The sequence below is a fragment of the Parus major genome, chromosome 1 (assembly GCF_001522545.3).
Source record: "Parus major isolate Abel chromosome 1, Parus_major1.1, whole genome shotgun sequence".
NCBI lineage: Eukaryota > Metazoa > Chordata > Aves > Passeriformes > Paridae > Parus > Parus major.
Window position 1 is genome coordinate 85,689,702 of NC_031768.1, and position 21,038 is coordinate 85,710,739.

At 48.3% G+C, this 21,038-nt stretch overlaps 1 protein-coding gene across 1 annotated transcript; it reads left to right on the top strand.

Moving 5' to 3' along the window:
- Positions 1–13,979: 13,979 nt before the first annotated feature.
- LOC107211083 (homeobox protein NANOG-like) lies at positions 13,980–17,039 on the top strand. Its single transcript, XM_033513209.1, has 4 exons — positions 13,980–14,212; positions 14,561–14,835; positions 15,565–15,654; positions 16,026–17,039. The coding sequence occupies exons 1-4, from the start codon at positions 14,017–14,019 to the stop codon at positions 16,440–16,442; spliced, it is 978 nt and encodes a 325-aa protein (XP_033369100.1). The 5' UTR covers positions 13,980–14,016; the 3' UTR covers positions 16,443–17,039.
- Positions 17,040–21,038: the final 3,999 nt, after the last annotated feature.

Below are 21,038 nucleotides of genomic sequence, written 5' to 3' on the forward strand. Positions count from 1 at the left end.
AACCCCTCTAGCTTTAGGCCTGCGTCACAGCCACTCATCTGACATTAAATATTTGTTCAGGCCTGTGGGACAAAGAACAGGAAGGACAGTTCAGAGCTCAAAAAACAAAAGGCAAATAAATATCCCAGAAAAAAATTACTGATCCCTGTTTTTAAGCTTGTTTTATCTTTTTATGAAGCATATGCTTCCCTAATGACTTTCAAAGGGTTTTGATGATGGGGAAAGACAGTGAAATAGCTTCTGTTTTGAAAGCTGGTGTTTCAAAAAAAAGAAACATTGGGAAAGTCTGCCTGAGCAGTACAATAGTGTAAAGTATTTCCCCTCACTCTTTAAAGGAGGTCTCTCTTTTCTGCATCATTCCTGTGCTACCCAGACACTTCTCACTGCCAAGAGATTGTCCTAAGAGGTGATACTTCCCCTTGGTTGCTCCAGCTCATCAAGGAAACTCTTCCCCTAAGGAGGGAGCATGAGTGAGACAGGCAAACAAAGCCAGGCTGGGATACAACACACCTCCATGCAGCTCTACTTGTCCATTTGCAGGGCCCTTCCACAACCAGAGGAATTTCTTTTAGAGGTAGCAGAAGTCAGGCCACCTCTCAGCACTACCTAGATCCCATGCTGCCCCAGAGGCAGCAGACAGCTGCCCACACATCCTCAGCAGTGGGAGGAATGAGCCGGCAGAGCTGGGGAGACTTGGGCAGGGCTGGCCCCCGTTGTTGCCTTGGGCACAGCCCACAGCAGGCACAGGCAGTGGGACGCTTGTCTGCGGGGGATGCAGGCACCGCTGCTCCTCTTGCCAGCCTGAAAATGCCCCATCTCCTTCCAGCAGCAGCACCAACAGCTCTGGGGAAACCCCTGCCTGCCCTGTGGTCAGAGCCTAATGAGTGCAGGCTTCTCTGCAAGTACAATTGCATGAGCACGAGCATCGCAGAGGCAATGTATCTAGGCAGTGGAATTCGTCTCTGATCTCTGTCCCCAAGTCACCCTGTGTCATCTCATCTCTTGAATCTCTGCATCTCCAAAGGGAAAACCCGAGCTGCAGCAGTGGGCAGTGGTGAGTGAAAGGAGACACAGGGATAAAGAGTTTCTCTAAGGGCATAGTGGCTGTGCAGGGGATGGTAGGGCAAAGGGTTTGGGCAAAAGCACGAGGCAAGGAAAAAAAAAACCCAATTCAAATGAAGACTTCTGTAAGACAAGGAATAAGGAAACTTCATTTTCTTCTCTCTGGCCCCAGTTCACCCTGGTCTTTAGCCTTAGAAAGATAGATGAGCCAGGACCGCTCTTTCTTGACTTCAAGCAACAATCTGTCTATACAGGGATTCTGTAGCAATACCTAAAGAAGAAGGAACAGGGTGAGCTGTGAAACGGGCTCAAGTCCAAATCCCAAAACAACAGTCCAAGTTATGAGGCTTGCATCATATCTTTGCAGATGTTTTGAAGCAGGATAGTTCCACATACTATCACACAAATTATTCACAGGACTGCAGGAGGACTATCCCTGGCTATTTGTTGCTGCTGCTGCTCTGGTGCCAGTTGCCACCCTTGCAGTTTTGTTACCAGGAGGTAAATGGTCTCCTCCATAGGTTTTTATAACATTTAATTCTAATCCAGTCAGTTCTACAGAAGGTGATAAAATAGGCTGGAGAGCAGCCCTGCAAAGTAACAGATGGGTTTTGGCAAAAAACAACCGGCCAATGCAAGCAAACCAAAATGTGATATGAAACAAGGTATCACACACCTGGGAAGTTCCATTTTCCTAGAAATACCTTCCCTGGCTCACTTCAGCCAAGCTCAAGGACAGCTGGACATAAATCAGCAGCTCTGTTTCCTGAAAATTCTCACTCTAATGAGATGATTTTATTCTGACTCACAGCACAAACAGGATCCCTCCTTCCCTCCCACTCTCACTGGCTTCTGCCCCACCTCCTATGTTGTCCTATAAAACATCTGATAGCCTGTGGCATGCAGCAGGGATGCCACAGAGCCAGGTTTAAAAGGAGATATGAACACAAGTCTCACACAGGATGGACTATCCAGCTAATCTCTTCTTTTCCACAGAAGCCTTTTGGTTCTGTCCAAGCAACTTTTCCCTGTGAAAGCCAAATGATCCTGGCCAGCTCAGCTATCATTCCTACACAGTGTGCTATGTCTCCAGGATAGAAACCAACTCAAAGGCCTGCAGAAACAGTTTGTCTTTATCTGAGAAGAACAAAAGCTGGGACTAAGCACACCTGGATGGAATTTGCATTTTGACAGCTCCATCAGAAAGCTGAGGCTTATCATAAACATACAGACACTGATGCTGCAGCAAGTACAGCTCACAACTTTTCTTCTGCTGTCCCCACACCTGTCTGTTACTGCCACTGGGGCAGGACAGTTCCCCAAGGGATGTCTCTGAGTTTTAAATAAGAAGTGAGCACTGTCATAGCCAAAGGGACTGCTGAGCTGGTTAGTGTCCACAAGAAATTGAAAATAGTACTGATATTAAACATTATAGGGTGGGAAAGTCCTCCTACCCCCTGACTATGAACTCTTTAATTTCACTGTGCTACAGCCACAGAACCTTCCAGGGATCCTGTCATCCTTACTGTTAGGCAGGAAAGGACTACCTACGAGGCTTTCTTCTAAGACACAACATATTCTGACGCCAAAAAAAAAAAAAGGATCCACACACAGGAGAGCACAGAAACAGCTGAACGTTGAAGATGAAAAAAACCTGTTGTTAATTTGGCCCCTGTGAGCACACAAAGAAGCCTGATGCAGTCTGACAGTGATCTAGGAGGCAGAGTTGGAAAGCAGATGAAGCTGCCAGGTCGATACCATTCCCTGGTTTGACTGGACGGATTGTCACCATGCCAGAGAAGCTGTCACAGCAGCATGGGTGGTGGAAAGTTCTCAGCATTGATGTCCTTATTGGTGCCAGCACCATGCATGCTGAGAGCATCTAACTATCCCCACAATATAAGTGGACAACAGTGAAGGAGGACAATAAAATGATGACAATTGTCCCTCCCCATGAAAAAAAAATAAAAATAAAAATGGTGCCTGCATCCTTACAGGTGATGGCAACTACAGTTGCAGCTGCAAGCAACTGGTGCTTCTAAATTGGCTCTTTCAGAGATTGTCTTCAAATGAAGCTTGCTTTGGTTTGTGGCATCATACAGAATCAAGGAAATACAACAAGGAGATACAGTCATGAAGGAAAAAAATACAGGCAGATGCAGACTTTAAATGACAGGCCACCTGGAGAAAATGAACTGGAAAAAATGCAGGAGAGAAGTGAAAGCAAGTAAGAGAGAGAACAAAAATAAGTGAAAATTCCTGAAGGGTTATCAGTGATGGGCCAGAGACAGCCACACTTCCATCCTGACTGTGCAAGGGGAAGAAAATGCTGGATAGTCCACACTACTCAGTCCATGCACAGGGGAGACAGGCCAGAAGATGGTGACAGCTGGTGGAAGGAAAAGAAATCCTTCTCCTAGTGTGACTGAAGCCCTTAATCTTTGCCAGACTGAATTCTGGCATATGCTGCAGTCCTGCTGGGAAATGTTAGCAACATCATCCTAAAGGAAGGGAAGTTCAGCCAGCTTTCATTTAGGCTGCTTGATTCTCGAGCTAATGAGCCCTCCAGGACCTCAGACCACATACCCTCCAGGGTTTACACCCTACAGATTAACATCTTCTGAAACTATTCTAGATTAAGTGCTTATTTGCGCAGGAAATTTCTCACAATTGGGGCCTTTATTGTATGGGTATCTGTCCAATGGAAACTTTAGCTCATGAGTCACTTGCCTGCAGCACAAGTAGCAAAAAAAAAAAAAAAAAAAAAAAGCACCCACTGAGAATTTGAAGGGCCTGAGGCAAAGGCATGCTAATGGCATCATACTGAAAGAAACACAAGAGGAGTGAGTCTCTGCTGCCAGCGAGAACAGAACTGCCAAGACAACACCTCTACAAGATTCCCAGTGTCATATTCAGTCTTTCCTGTGCGAGAAGGCAGTTGGAGTCTGGCATGTCATGCTCGAAAGGATGCTGGTCCCTCCCTCTGTGTAAACAGGCGAAGATGTGCATTTTGCTGCAATTAAGCTGGGCCAGCTTGCAGCCAGTTATAGGTGCCGGTTCAAACGTCGATTTACAGGGGCTGCGTCTGGGCTTTGCTGCCAGCAACAGGAAATCATGTCCAAAGCCCAGGGGCGAGCTCTGAGCCTAAAGAAGGGAAGTCAAGGACATGGGCAGGCAGGCACAAGAAAGGCTGTGATGGGGGAGAAGCCGTGTTTTGTGTAAACGCAAATTCCTGGATTCGGGTGCTGTTGTGGCTGATATCACATCGTGGTGGGGCTCACCACGGACCCTGCATGTCGAGTGACACATCCTCGGGGGCCGCGCGGCGGGCGGGCACCGCTTGTGCTCCGCTGGCCCGCGGAGCCGGAGGGGCGGGAGCCGGGATGCGGGATTCGGGAGCCGGGATGCAGGGTGCGGGAGCCGGGATGCAGGACGCCGGACGCAGGAGCCTCCCGGCGCGGCTGTCTGCTGCCGCTCGGTGGCCGCCGCACGGTGAAGCACGGCAGGGCCGCGGCGGGGAGACACCTCCGGTCCTCCTGTTCAGCCTTCTCCCCACCTGTCCCAGAAAGCGGCCGTGCCGTGCCGGGAGAGGCTCAGGTGTCCCAGAAACCACCCGTCTGTGAAAGGCTGAGCTCCTTCAGGGATCCTTCTCCACCTGTTGCTGTGTCCCAGGACCGGCTCTCCCTCACGCCAGGGTCACTCCCGCCCAGCCTGGATGGGGTCCCCGCCGCCGGGCTGGGATGCGGACAGGGGTACCCTTTTTTCTCGTTTTCGGGTGTGGGATGGAGCTGATTGCATAACGCAGAACCCCCTGAGGAGCTGCCTACTCGGGTCACCGCCCTTGCTGGGACTGATGTGAAATGACTCATTCTCTGCCTGAAATGGCGTTCCCTCCGAGGCTTGGAGGGATTGGAGGGTAAGCACCAGGATGGCCCCCCTCCCTGGGCAGCAGCCCAAGGCAGGAGCACACAGTGGAAGCTCCACAACTCCCTGCCGCTGTGTTTTGGGACACGAAGTAGCCAGCTGCCACTCTGCCCTCCTGGCAGGGCGTATCTGTCCCAGCAAGGCTCTGTGGGAGGTGCTGTTGTTATAAATACATATTATATTATTGGCTTTTCGCAAGTATTAAAATGGATGCTATACGTACAATGTTAAAGTAACTTCGCTATAAAGATACAGTTTTTATTTCTATTAACTAAACTTAGACATAGTAGTGAAATGGCTGATACAGCTTGTGGTAATTGAATTGCCTGATTGGTTGATGACATGATTGGATAACATCCAATGAACGTGTAATGAAGACCCCTGCTAGTTATGGTATGCCAACTATCAGCACTACCGTCTGTAGAAAGTATGGACTAAAACCCAAGCTGGAGGTGATAATAAAATCGGACTAAAACCACAGCCAAGAAATGCACATGCTCTAAAAAGGCAGACTCGAGGAGCGGCCATGCTAAGAATTTTTTGGAACGTTTAAAATAGTTTGGGGGAAAGTTTAAATATGCATAATTGTTTATGAATATGCAATAGGCTGATGCAATGGAAAAGGTATGTAAAGGGTGTCTCCAAAGTAGCAGGTGTGCTCTTGGCTGAATGCCAAGCACTCAGCCACTAAACTTTGCTTTATTGTCTTTGTCTCCTATTGTCCTTTATTAAACTATTAAATTTTACCAGGAGAGGGAACCTCGTTTTTCACACTGTCGTAGCAGCTCTGTGACAAACCCAACCAGCTTCCTCTGTGCATCGCCCAGGGCTGGGGCACAGAAAGCAGCGCTGTCACAAGCCTGGACACTCCTTCCCTAAATACAAACCGCACTCTGGGCAGGGAGAGATGCCATGGCAAATCCTCACTTCAACAGAACATGGATCTTCACTTCTGCTCAGCCTAAGAGTGCAAGCTGTCAGAGACTTGTGAATCGCCTGATGCTTGCTCCTGGCCTGGAAGGAGTGCTGGGCCACCACACAGCCTTGTGCCTCAGTTTCCTGGCATGTGGGTGGGGGAGAAGACAAACAAAAGTAATTGCAATTACACACTGCTATGTGCACTGCTGAGGGTGGGGAGGTAGGCAGTAGATGGACTGTTTCTGGGAAGTAATTAATTAAGGCTGTATTTTTGTTTTGTCAGTGATACTGAAGAGTTGATATGTTATTTTCAGTCCTTCCCCATACCTGATAATTTGACAATTTAGTTCACACCAGACCACGCCATGGGTAGATCATTTTGCCACAGAACTACCCAATGTCATCAAATGGCATTTTCCTGCAGTTTTGACTCTTTCAGATCACTGCCAGAGTGTTTAACCAGCATCTCAGCTGGTATTTTTTAGCTTCAAACTGTCCAAACTTCATCATTATCCATAACCAAACCACAGAGTTAAGAGCTGGCTTGGAGATGTACCCTAGAACAGTGGTCCCTGTGGTAAAGCACGGTCTTTGTCTGGAAAGTTGCCTGGAGCTGTCTGCTGGTGAACATGGGTTTGTGATGGAGCCAGCAGAGTGCAACAGCAGACATCCCTCACTTAGCTTGGACATCGACCGCATGCTAAGTACCCCACATCCCAAAACCCTGGATCAGACCAGCTGGCCACTCCTGCTGGCAACTCATATAAAGGGAAACTCTCCTTCCCTCCCAACACCAGCTGGCAAACAGTGTAGGCAAACTCCTAAATCAGCAGACTTTGGAGAGCACAAGGATGGGACTGGGGAGTGTTTCACGCATTCCTGTTGACCTGCTTTTTCCTTTATCTGAGCTGTTCTATCCTATTTCTAACTGAGGCTGGCCCCTACTTACCAAGTTTGGCATCTTGGTGCACCCAGTGGCCTTAGGCCAGTATGTAGAGGTGCCTTTACAGCTCTGAAGTTGACAGCTGACATCTACTGGTCTCAGCAGTTCCACTGTACTGATAGCAGGGTGCTCTCTAACCCAGTGAAAATCTAGTCTGAGCAGGAAGCAGAGGTGTCTCAGGGGTCATAACAAGCCCGTGCTACAGCATGCCCTGGTCTCACCGCTTCGCTTTCGAGTAAAAGGTGCACGTTTCCAACACACGCCTCAAATACAGACAGCTGCGAGCATGTTATGAACAAGCCCCAAACCCAAGCCTGCTTAGCCAAAGTTAAATCTTCCACAACATGTGCAGCTGTCTCCCTGTGGAGAGGATGAGAAAGAGACAAAAAACCACATGTGGCAGATCTGAGTCAGGCCACTGAATACTCCACCGGAAAATGCTCAGACACCGTAACGATGAAGGCAATCTAGGAACCTGGACCTAATAAAATGGTTTTCTGTTCTCTTTTTCTCTTACCTCCCCTCTACTTATTGTGGCTCAGCTTTTTCTTACTGTGTCTAGCTTTATTTCTTTGTCCTGGAATGCATGTATTTCCACATGTAATAAAGGCTCAGAGTGTGTGCTCAGGTGCACTGTTACAAACACAGAAAAAATCCCAAGCTTCCATGCTACCCAAGTCGATGAGTGTCTTTGATTGTCATGGGACAAGAGTCCCTCCCTGCTCCTGGTTACACAGAGGGAACAGAAATCAGCACCTGTCCCACTGGACTAACTCCCTCCCCTTTGGCCTTGGCTTCGGGAGACTGAAACAAGATGTTCATGTGCTTCACCATAAGGGAAGTTTTAAAGCTACAAAGAGGATCTTACACAGAACAGCCTGATTTTGAGAATTTGCTTTTGCTCCTGCTCTCTGGTGCCACAGCAGATTGCTGTTAAGCAGGCTGCCAGCAGCCCGTGGCATTTCCACGACCGCATCATTCAACGCCTCGAGGACAGGTCCAGGTGCTCCAAGCAGCTCTCTCAAGATACAAGAAGGTCAGGACATGAAGAAGACAATGCTGGATCCCGTGAGCAGTGTACATGTATTCTCTGGGGATCAAATCACAGAAAAAGAGTGCCAGCACATTGGTTCACAGAGCAGGTGGATACTGACAGAAACTAAAATCTTCAGTGGTTTGCATCAACATGCTGTGAACTGCAGTGGCTGAGGAGAGATGAATTGCACCCAACTCGATCATTTCTGCTGGAGAACTGGGTTTGATGGGTGCAGGGAGTGAAGAGAGACATCTGAGGTACTACCACATCAGAGGGCCCTGTTAGATCACGGCTCAACACCTGCATCTCTGCAATATTCTGCAAGGTTACTTTGCATCTGCAAGCACTTTTGACAGTATTATTAGGCTGTTTATAGCTACAGTAAAGCAATATAGTCGTGAGTGGGGTTAAGACAAGGTGTTCTCAGGCCTGTCTTAACCCCAGAGTTTGCATGAAAGACACAACTGAGGTTAAACAAGGAAATTTTAGCAGAATGTTTTTCTCGATACAGATAGTCATGGCTCTGTCATGACTAAGCTCTGCTGGAGAAGCATTTTTATTTTCTCACAGTAGTCTGGGGGTCTGGAGTTCTTTCACTGGATGATTCTGTGTCTTTTGACCTTTCACGTGGGGCGAGACTCAGTCCATACTACGGTCTCTTTGGCATTTTGTTGCTGCCCCCACAAGATGTGCTTTCACAGACTAATTTGAGCTCCATGGAATTTAAAGAAGATGAAGTACAGGTAATTTTAACCTTTCCACCGATAACTGATGGCAGCGCTATGTTCCCTTACGCACTTTCCAGCCTTCACTGCATTTAATGCCTAGACAAATTACACTCAGTTAAAAAAGCTCCAGCCTCTCACTGTTCGTCTCTTCTTTGTCTCTTTCTCTTTCCACCTCAGCCAAGTCGGCCATCTAAATATTGTCAGACAAAAGCAGGTAAATCTTTTTCTTCCGTCAGGCGGCGCAGACAACATCCACTTGCAGATCCCATTCCACAGCCCTGGGCTTACCCGGCTCTGCCATTCAGATGTAGAGCGGGTGCCAGCCAGGGAGCCTCAGGCTCTAACACTTGCTAATCGCTCATGCATGCATGTGCAAGAGCCCGTCCGGGAGAAAAGCGGAGGGTGTATAGGTGGGAGCAAGGGCCAGGTAATGGGGGGAGCCCTGTCTCAACCCCTGACAGATTTGAAAACTGAGCACCCGTTTTTCCTATTCCTAGCCATCGCTGTAGTTAGACACTTACATCACAGGTGATCTGCTCCTTTGGGGACTTCCTGGAACTTATAAAAAAGCCCAGATGGCACAGATTTGGCACAGTGAGCTGCCTGAAAAGTATGTGTTAACTGGAAAGAACTTAGTTGTAGGGTGTGTTAGAAGCACTTCCAGACTGTGTGCCCACTTATGGCCTGCAAGAGTGTGATTACAGCCACCCACTTGGCGCATAATCCTCATTAGTTCTGTCCTGATATTAATTTACAGTGGGGACTTTCATGGGATCATCCTCAGATGAGAGATATGGGGGAAAGCAGGTGCCACAGTATGCAGTGAACTCGAGAGAGCAGGAGATTTAGCCACACCTAAAGTGTCCCACTTGAACTGAAGGCTCTGGCAGCACTGGATTTCGTAGGAAGACATCCCTATGAGAACAAGGAAGACAAAGAAGTCTCAGGGGAGGGGGGAAGACCCTTCTGTGTAATTTCAAAGTTCATGTGGAGAACAAATCACAGAAAAGTGCTTGATGTAGAGCAGCCTTTAGAGGAGACTGGGTGAGGTGGTTCATTCCATGCACAGGGCCTTGGCACAGTGCAAAACACAGGATTTTGTCATTCCCCCCTTAAGGTGGAAACAGCAGAAAGTATGTGAAGACAGCTCTGTCTGTGCTGTTTGCTTTTAGTAAGAGGCCTACTAAGTGAGCCTGTGGGAACAACCACACCAGGGATAGCAGGGAGAGGGGAGGATTTGAGCAGAGAGGATGCTTGGAAGGTTTTTGCCCGATATGCACATCTCTCCATATTCTCCAGGACTTCACATAACCCTGGCTCCAAGCTGCTTGCAAGACTGCTCCATATTCCAGCTGACGGGCACTGGAAGGGGACGCTTCTTGAGATCAGAGCTTACAGCTACAGCACTCTGGCATCATGTGCATGGCAGGCATGGGTGAAGGGCTGGTGAAGAAAGAACAGACCTATCAAACCCTAGAAATTCCCGTTCTCACTAGCCTGCTTCCCTGCTTTTTGACAGGCAGATTTCTTGCCTTTTCAGGGAGGCACTTGGCTTTGTGCCATGGATGGCTTGTGCCAGTCTGCCCCTGCACTGCTAACAAAGGACCACATCAGCCAGTAATTCTCAGGGCATTGACAGACTGGACTGTCAGGGGGAGGGAGAAGATTTGTCCTTTTCTCTACCTGCTCCCCTAAAGAGTCAAGAGAAAGGAAAACTGTATTTCAATATGAATGAGGGCCTAATTTTTGTTATTCTTCCTTGATTCCCTTCCTTCTGCAGTCTGTCATCTTGGGTCCAGACTGCAGGCTAGATCGTGCTACAGGGGACAGGCTGTCCAGAGCCAAGAGCTGGGCAAGTACTGAGGTCTGCAGGGCAGGAGTGTTTTCATACGCCTAACTTGGGGGGAGTGTTCACTTACAACAAAAACAAAATAATAAAATTAAAGGTGCCTGTTTTGGACAAAAGCTCAGACAAGCTCGACAGAACACAAGGTAAAGATTTATTTTTTTGCCTTCCCCAAGCAACACGCATCGCTGTCAGAGGATGGTGGTTCCCAGGAAAACCTCCGAGGGGCAGTGAGGCTCTAGGCATGGTTTCCTGCTCACTAATACCGAGCCAGCACCCTGCTGCCTCGCCGAGCACCACCAACATGAGCAGAATGGCACAGCGACACGCAGTGGCATTTCACATCCTTTACCAAAACACAGGTGACCCCCATTTCAGCCAGCTAAGGCAGGAGAGCACCTAATCTATGTAAAATCTAAGACATCTCTACCACTGTAACATTATCCCGTTGATCAAAATGAGTTTATCAGGGCTCTGAGGTAGGAAAACCCCAGCATTTCCCACCCAGTGGTGTGAGCTCCAGAGCTGGCTTTACACTGCTAGCCAGCTGGTGCTTCCCCAGCCTCCATCTGTGTAAACTGGTGTTTTTGCATCACTTCAGAGAAAGCTTGAGCTCCAGCCCTCTGAAGGTAGGACCCTACTGAGAACAATGGGAGATCCTTGTAGGGGGAACTTCCTGGATGAAATACCTTCCAGCCACAGTCCTATCTCACTGTGCATAGACAAAGAAGCCAAGACTGCTTTTGGACCTGAGTTTTTGTCTCTTCTGCTGAAGCACTACAGAAAGGATTTGTTAGAGCATGCTGCAAGCCCAGTGAGTGGCTGCATTGAGTCCCATATACTTGATAAGAAAGATGTGAGCTAACATCTTTACAACTTCGTGGGTGAGGGTATGGGTGTCAAGAATAAGCCAGTTTATTACTCACCTGACTAATGCTCCACAGTACATAATGAACACATAATGAGCCAAGAACTGAAAAAGAAGGGGGTAGCCGCAGAATGAAGGGAGGGAGAGACACAACCCAGGGTCAAAAATCAAATTGTTCCTGCTATTAGCCCTGTTGGGAAAACCAGGATTAGACTAGATCTGACCTGTGTTGCTGTTTCAGCTGAAAACAGTTCCAAAGGAAACACGAGTGGATACTTGCATCTGCTCTGTGAGTCATTCCCAGCAGGTATTTTTAAAAAGCACATCAGCTCTAGAGAGCCATAGGCAGTATATCCAGTCTGAAGGCTGATGGTGCCACAGGCAGATGTTCCAGACCTGATCACCCTGTGAGCATTCCAAATGTCCACATCATGTTTCCCACAGCATTCCCTGTCTCTGTATGACTTCTGGATTTAGCTTTGCAATATGTTTCTATGTGTATCATTTATCTGGGGCAAAGTAACTGGATTTCTTTTCCTAAATAAATTCTGAGTTTAGATGCTATGGTTTTATACATTTACACAAGTCTTATTTCTCTCACATTAAAAAAGATATGGTTTGGTGACCTGATTAGAGGTATTATTTGGGTGAGGGAGAAAATTATCCTCACTGGAAGGGGATATGTGGAAAATAAATTTGGTGGTTGAAGCATAAAAAACAAAGGGAATGGAGGACAAATGGGATGAGAAAACAAAAATATGAACTAAGAGGAATAAAAAAAAGTGGTGGGGGGAAATTAAATCAGCTGCGTGATCACTTCCAAAGCAGGTCTGACTCTGAACATCTCTTGGACATTAGCTGGGAGAGAAGCTGATACACACGCAAGAACTGATCTATGTATGAAAATTGCCAACTGTGAGCAGTCCTGCTGCCTTTCCAAGCACACACACACACAGAGCTCTCCGAGGGAGGACTTCGCTGCTGGCAGAGGCGGTGTTACTCCGTCTGTAAAGCTCTAATCCCTCTGCCGTGGTTGATCCTCCCCAGCCGCGTGTCCTCGGACGACTCGGGGGTTCCCGCAGCACCAGGGCAGTGCTTTGGAACAACCCTGCGGGCTTTTCCCTCTCTGCGAGGCGCTGGTTTTGGCCAGCTCGGAGAACCCCCACGGGGACCACGCGTGTCCCGGGGCAACCCTGCCAGCAGGGACACGGGGACAGGCGGCCCTCTGCCCGGCAAAGGGCAGCAGGACAGCTTCGCGTCCCAGGGAAAATCCTTTTCCTTTCGCGCATCTGCTCTGCGAGCACCGAGCGAGTGACCTGCCCAAAACGCACAGCCCGGCTGCCTCTGCTCGCTTTGGGGCCAGAACCAGGCTCTGGCTCTAGCTCGGTTTTCTCGTCCCTCACACCCGATTATAATCTCTTCCTCCCACAGTCCTAATAGTCCTGACTAGATCTTGTCAGGATTCTGAGAAACGAAATCATTAATTAGGAGGTGATCAAAAGTAAGCCCGGCAAGGACCCTTCCTTGCTGGCTCAGGGGACCAGCTGGGGCTCATTTCTCATTATGATTCAAGATGGGAGGTGGAGATAAATTGAAATCAAGGGAGGCTTTTCTCTGTCAGGTCCTAAAGACGTTTAACAGTACAGCAGGTTAGTAGCCACACTCCTGCCTGGGTCCTGTTTCCTTGCACAGGAGGAGGTGGGGATTTGCTTGATGCATCACATGCCCTCATTTGTACTTTTTTCAAGGCGGTTTTCCAGATTTTGTAACTCCCGGGCTGTGAGATCCTCCCGACAGGTTTTTAATTTAATAATAGCTGGGGGAGGAGGGTGGTAAGGGAAACAGTTTATTCTCCCCAAGAAGCCTGTAGGCCCTAACTTCAAATTCTTAAGATCTGTAAAGCTCTTTTACAGCTGCAGTGCTCTTGTCTCATTTTGAATCTGACCTGGTGATTCCTATCCCTCCCTGTTGTGTAACAAAACATTTTTTTGTTTAATTTTTGTTTTAAGAGACCATTTTTTTAAAAGTCTTAAACGGTGGGGGGAAAAAGCTTGGAAAATATGCAGGACAGGACTGCCTGACTCAGCCTTGGGCCAACCTCTGGGAGAAGAAGCCTGGCTTTAGCCCTCTTCCCCACCACACAGACACTGCCGTGTAGGGCCATCCCCCCTGTCCCCAGTCCGGATTCACTGGCAGGGAGGTGGGGGTTTATCTGTTTGCAGTGATGGCTGCGATCTGCAATGCAGACGCACGAAGTCTCCGCATGCCCCGCGGTGGGCTCCGCGGCCATTCTTTCTGTTTGGGTGGGGACCTGCGAGGAGGAAAGAAAGGAGTGTGTGAAATGTGGGGGTGGGGGGTGTCTGCCAAGCTCAGTCCAATTCACCGGGGGATTTTCTGCTCAGGCCTGATGCCCCGAGGGGTGAGCAAGGACCTCCCTTCGCACGCCCCAGCATGGAGGGATGTACTCATCCTCACCGTGGCGGCTACGAGCCAAGCTGGCTAGCGCAGCCCGGTGGCCCAGCCCTCCCCCAGTCCCTGCATACCCTAGAAGTCCATTCCCCCGCCCCAATCAACCAACTTTTAACATGACAATGGCCATGACAATACGCTCCAGCCAAGGCCAAGCTGGGGAGGACTTATATTGGGTGCCTGCCCGCAGGCCGCCAGGAGATTCGACGGCAACATCGCATCATGCTGGGAGCTGGGGGACCCGGCCCGGCTGTGAGCGCCCACCTGGCCACACTGCCCTACGTGCCGTACCCCGGCTCGGCCAGGTATGGGGACTACTACTGGTTCTCCGCAGGCAGCACGGACAGCGTGCCCACCGAGGAGGCTCCGGCGCCGGACGCGCTGCCCCTGCCCGCGGCTAAGACGCCCAGTCCCTCAGGTATGCGAGCGATCGAGCAGCCCCGGGGGCTGGGAGGAAGTGCCCGATGCTGCTGGCGGCCCCGGCGGGGCTGCGGTGGCCGCGGCTCCGTGGGCGGGCAGGGGCTGCGGGAGCCGGCCTGGCCGCTCTGCCCAGACGGGACGGCCCAAAGGGGCGAACAGAGGCGCCTCGGTTCCGCGGCCACAAAGCGGCCTCGGCCCACCTCCCCGCGCTGCGCTGCCCACGGCTCTAGAGCCCCTGCGAGTCCTCAGGGCACCCGCAATCTTAAATTCTCCCGAGAGGCCGGATTTTACAGGTTTTTGAGCCTTCCCTGCCTTATTTTGCTCACCGCACTTCTCTTTTCCTCAGTGGACTCCCCAGCTTCTTCCACCTCTGGGACGCTCACCCAGTACTACACCCCCGACTCTGCCACTAGCCCCACTGCAGCAGGGACCACGTCTCCCCACTCCTCTCTGCAGAAGGTCAAGGCGCACGGCAAGGGTGTGGTGAAGACGGGCAAGAGCCGCACAGCCTTCTCGCAGGAGCAGCTGAAAGCCCTGCACCAGCGCTTCCAGAGCCAGAAGTACCTCAGCCCCCAGCAGATCCGGGAGCTGGCTGCTGCCCTTGAGCTCACCTACAAGCAGGTGAGCATCTTGCTCTGAGTAGCAGCTGAGTTGGGGTCTTTTTTTGTGGTTTTCATTTTTTCTTGGACCCCAGAGATAAGTTTATTTCATTATCTTGGAAGTGCTGCTGCTTACGTGAGAGACCAGAGGGTGTGAAAATTTATGACTCAATCTTCTTATGCTTAGTTCCAGCACTATCCACCCACTCCGTGCAGGTGTTTGACAGGGCCTGCAAGAGCAGCAAAGTAGGGCTATGCAGAGTCAGGTTACTGTTCTGTATGGACATATGTTGTCTCTCAACGTAGAAAGATACTCGCACTGCTATGCAGGTGGCCTTTCCTGGTATGCAGTGGCACCGTGGTGTCTCTCGCTAGAGGGTCCTTGCTCTACCAGCTGCTTGTGTTTGACTAAAGGAATGACCCATTCCTGGGGTCCTGAGCCGTGACCTTGGCACAGCAGAGAGACGGTACCACACAACCTGATTTCTGCAGTTGCCTTAGCCGGTGTTTTAGGTAGGGATTCTGAAGTCAGGAAAGATCGGGTGGCGATCTGAGGAGTAGGAATGCTCGTTTTCGTGTCTCAGCTCTGTGATTTCACAGCCACCTGCATCTGCTGTACATTCTTAGCTGCTGAAATAGTTTACACTACTAGAAGTCAATCAGAAACCGGATTGTATCAGAAATAAGGATGTGTAGTAAGCTCTTAAAAATTAATTTCTCATGTCTTATGTCTTTTCCGCATCACTTTTAGGTGAAAACGTGGTTCCAGAATCAACGGATGAAATTTAAGCGCTGCCAGAAGGAGAGCCAGTGGGTGGATAACGGGATGTATCTACCACAGGTGCGTAAAATTCCACATCACCAGTCACGGCTCCCCCAGTCTGTGGGGAGAAGTGTATCATGTCCAACCTGCTAATTCAAGCAATGCACAGGACTTGGTATTACCAAGCCAATGTATTTCTTGTAATACAGAGAAATTGGGCTTTCAGTGGTATCTCTTTAAGTTGGTTTTCCTGGACTCTCTGAGTTGGAGATCACTAACCGAAGAGCAGCTCACCTCTGCTATTACTGTTCTATTGGGAGGACAATGGGCACGAAAAAGGCGCTATTGCTCGGCTTGGAGGAGGGGCTGGGGGTAAAAGGAGGACCCATCCAAAAAAATGGGCCGTTGGTGTGGTTCCGCACTGCTGAACGACTTTCTTTGTCTCCTAGAATGGGGTTCATCAGGCTGCATACCTGGATGTAGCACCTGCGTTTCACCAGGTCTTCCCTGTCGGCGCCGGCGGGAATTTTCAGGCTGTGCCCAACGTGCACCACGCTTACAGCAGCGGACAGACTTACGGGAATGGGCAGAACCTGTACTCATTTGTGTCTGTGGAGGATGAGGGGCTCTGTGGAAAAGGTGGGTCAAGCTGCAATAGCCAGCAAACCATGGGTTTATTAAGCCAGCAAATGAACTTGTATCACAGCTACTTTGACAACACAGATGTCAGCGTGGATGCAGAAGACACCTTCAACTTCCAGAGCACCTCTGACACTGTCACACCATTTTCAAGCTTTACACAGAATCAATGCCAGTTACCTTGGCATCCCATGGGGACTCAGAGTGGGTATGAGTCTCAGGTCTGAGTATTTTTTTTCTCCCATCTCTTGTGTCCACTCATGGGATTTCCAGGGGTTTGACTTGGATACGTTTTGTTCGTTTTTCTTGTCCCTCCTCTACTATTGCTGTTTTAACTAGTAGAAGGGCTCAGCGCCCTGCTGCCTGGGGTTTGTTAACTGTTTAAATGTCCCTGTCTGTTCATAGCTAACCCTTGGCAAAGATGCTTAGGGTATTAAAAGAGATTGAACCTCATTCATTGAGGCCAGTGTGCAATGTTGCAGCTGTGAGCAGCAGAGGTTGTTAAGGTCTGTTTGTTGTACAAGTTTCACCTTCTTCTTTGCTGCTTCTCTAGCAGGTGGTCTCTGATCCTTGCCCGGTGTGTCTTGCAGCACAGCTTCCACTGCAAAGGAGGTGAACGCTTATTATTGCAGAATAATGTTTCATAAAGTTTGTTTTTTGCAGTGTTAACAAGCATGTTTCATGTTATGTCCATGTTGCGTTTTATTGCTTTTTCTGGTTAATGTTTAATGCTCTTAATGTTAAATGTTCTTACAAGTTGTTTGCATTGAAAATAAATTACTCTTATTTAAATGTTGTGACGATGTCACCAGCTTGCATTTGAACAACCGGCTATGAGTGGTTATTTTATCAGCCTGGTTTTATTATGCAGGTCTGTAGCCTTACTGCAAGGAGGGTGAGGGAAGATCCAGGGCTGGACAACTGGACAAGCTGCTGGCTTGAAGTGAGGTACAGCCCTGTAACGTGCTTATATTAGCCCTTAAATAGCAGTGCTTCAAAAAGAAGTATTGAAGAAGGATGGAGCAAAAGAAAGTGTCCTAGAGATTGTGTGGCCTCCTGGTGCTCCAGCAGGTCACAACTGGATGTCAGGAATTCCACATAATTAAATATGCAGCTCTGTTGGGATTCTTGTGCTGGCTCCAAATGGCAATAGAGGTCTGCGAATCGGTAACTGCATCTCCTGCCTCCAGCACTGAAACAAAACCAGAACCAAGTAAGTACACTACACCACCCAAGCCCTTCATCTCTCCAAAAGGACTAATTCAAGGGTACTCCCACTGAGCACAATTAGCTAAACTGGCAGCTGACTGCTCAGGCTCAAACTGCTACAGGTCCTTTGCTGACCAGAACCTGCTCCTGTGGATGCAAAGCTTCTTCCCCTCTTTCCATTTCCACCTCTGCAATCTTCTGCTCTTGAGGCAATGTACAATAGGTACAGGAAGGAGAGAGGACAAAATGAGTCACATAATAAGGTGGGCTGCCAACCTTAAAACAGCAGAAAAAGGGCCTGAAAGAGTGGGAAATGCCAAATTCATGTGCTTTTCTGTATTACAGAACAAGAGATCCTTTCTCACCTGGATGGGAGATTCATATCCCAATAAGAGTGTGTATGAATTCTGAGTATTTCTCTAGCAATAGTATTAATTTCAACAATTGAAAAAACAAAGCTGAACTACAGAAATCACGTATAGAAGCCATACACACTATGCCTTTCAGCTTTAAAATTAGCAGCCTGTGTTGTTGGGATTCTTTTAAGATGCAGTCTTTAAGAAGTAAGGTATACAGGTCTGCAGAACAATTGCAGAGGAAGCCTGCTGCAGTTTGCCTGTGCTACTTGCTATATTTTGTTTCCATGTCTCTGCTGTAAGAGTAAGGAGATGGCCAGAACTCGTGCTGGCAGATGTCCTTCTGCAGAAACAGATATTGTTGCTAAAACAGCCCTGGAGCTGAGAATGATTGCTCTCATGTTGTGGTTAGTGTTACTCCATGTACTAGGGGAGTGTTCTGTGAAAATTTGAGTGTTCCCTCATGGCTGCGTTATTCCCCTGGTTGCTCAGCCTGGGTTGTGCACAAACCTGTGCACAGGTTTGGCAAGCACATGTAGCTGGAGGGAACATGTGGAGTTGCTCAAGTTATGGAAGGTAGTCTGGAAGGACTCCTAGTTGCTCAGGAAGTGTTTCTGGAGCCTTTGGAATTAAAAACCAGGACTGTGTGGAAAAGGACTCTGCCTTTCCACAGAGCTGGTGATCTCTTCTGTTACCTTCACATGCCTGAATCACATCACCACGTGAAACAACTGCACAGGTAAAGTTCTTTCTGCTACACTGAGATTAAATACACCTCTATTAGGACTGCTGCTTTTTGTGACTGGGCTGTGTAACAGTAACTTCTGCCCACAGCAAACATGATTTGCCTTGCCAGCATATCTTTTCAGGATCAAGCTGTAAGATGATTTGGAGCTCTTCATATGTGGTACAGCTTGTGGGAATATACTCTTCCTTTACAATATCTGCAGCGATGAAAAAGCTGCAGATGTTGTTCCAGTGATGCTGAGAATCCCACCTAAACAGAAGACATTGGTCCAGTACAGATTATGTAGACCAGAATTTTATTGTGTAACTCACTGGGTTCCAGCTGTCCCACAGGGAAAATACCAATCAGGTAGAGCGGTGCAAGAAACCTCATTCCTTGCTCTCCACACCAATGTGACCTGCAGGGATTTTACAAGCTACATGTTTCTTCTGAGTGATCCATGAGCAAGGGCTTACAGCCCCAGTTGTCTCTCCAGTGCAGATAAAAGTAATGATCTTTACTTTAATAGGCTCTTCCCTACAGGCAGAGGTAAACATATTTGATTATCTAACTACACCACGTGACTTGAAGGCTGAGCTCACAGGGTTTTGGAAATTTTCAGTCAAGCACTGCCACATGTCTCTTGCCTGGCCCGTCATCAGAGGGCAGCAGCATATTTGCCGATACTGAATAGTCATGTGGCATGAATGACTCTAAATCGTTACATTTTATCATTGAAATAAAAGGAAAAAGAAACTTAAAAAAAACCAACCCAACAACAAAAATCCAAAACAAAAAACCCAAGTCTTTTCCTACCACGTTATCTTCATGCTGTCCAAAGATTTGAAGAATGCCCTCAGCTCCTATCTGGGACTCTCTTTCAAATAAATAATTTGATATATTAATATTATATTGATAAAATTAATTTCTCACATTTGACAAAAGTCCATCTGCTGTCTTTTTTACAAATTATAGCACTGGGACTTCTGCTTTGGGTGAGTCCCAAGATCCAGCTAAGTCACTGCTTAGATACTAGAGAAAGACCAGAGAACAAACCAAGTCCCCAATGTCCCTCTGGCTAGGTGGGGCTGAGGGCCTCCAACAGAAGCTGCATTCCTGCTGTTTTTACACAGGACGTTGGGAATGCAGCTCCTGATACAGCAGACATCAGTGATCTCCCTTCCCGGAAGCTGCTTACTTGCCTGTTGGAATTGCTGCAGGCTTTTTAACTCCATAATCGCCTGTGGCAATAAGGTCTGTCTTTGAATGATGACTTTTGAAAAATTGTGTCTGAGGAAACCTTCAGACACAAAAAAGTAGTTGCCTAGTGTTTGTTAGCACTGCTTTGCTGAAGGTCAAATAGCAGGGAGATCACAGCTGTTGCTCTTGCAGACAGCAGCTTTCTGCAAGCCAGTCCCAGAGCCTCCACAGCAAAATCCTGCCTGTCCAAAAGCATCTCTGAAGGAGCAGGGCATGTCATGTGCCTCTTTTTCCCAGGAGTTATTAGTGAGGACCAGCTGCAAGCTCAGTTTTTTTCACCTACAGCAGCTTTTGATGGGTTGGCAGGGAAAGGTTTTAGCTTGTATTCAGGTAAGTTAACAGAACTGTTGACTTGAGAGGAACTGAAAAATATCTTAATTCTGGTGTGAGAGCCCTGATAATCGCCCCTATTGTCCACCTTCCGATGTTAGCCAGCACCTTTTCAGTTGACTTATTGTTCCCCACCCCTCTAATGGTCTCAAGAACAGTCTTGCCCTTTCTTAGCTAGGCGCTGGTTGTAAGAGGAGAAGGGTGGGGGTTGTGCCAAGATTATGACTCACCATCCAAAAGGCCTTATCTTTCCCCGAATCATGCTGGCCAGGTGTTGTGGTTCAATGCCAGGCAGCAAATAAGCACCATGCAGCCACTCAACTTGATCACTCCCCACCAATGGGATGGAGGAGAGAATCAGAAGAGTGAGAAAACTCGTGGATCGTCATAAAAACATCTTAATAGGTAAAGCAAAAGCCGTACACACAAACAAAGCAAAACAAGGAATTAATTCACCCCTTCCCATAGGCAGGTCACCTCCGGGATAGCAGAGCCTCATCCTGTATAGAAAGACAAACTCCATGACTCTGGATATCCCCCTCTTCCCCCTCATCCCAACTTTCTTTCTGACCCCAATGCCATATGGTATGGAATATCCTTTTGGTCAGTTGGGGTCAGCGGTCCCAGCTGTGTCTCCTCCAAACTCCTTGTGCACCCCCAGCCTTCTTGCTGTTGGGGAGATAATGAGAAGCAGAAAGGGACTTGAGATTGTGCAAGCCCTGCTCAGCAGTAATGAAAATATCTCTGTATTATCAACTCTATTCTCAGCACAAAGCCAAAACACAGCCCTATCCCAGATACTGTGAAGAAAATTAACACAGCCAAAGTCAGCACACCATAGAGTTTACAGTAGAGTCAAAGAGTGTCTGCATGAGGGAGTGGGAGAGGGAACAAACAGCTGTAAGGTACAGGGACATAAATCAGCTTTGCCAAGAAGACCA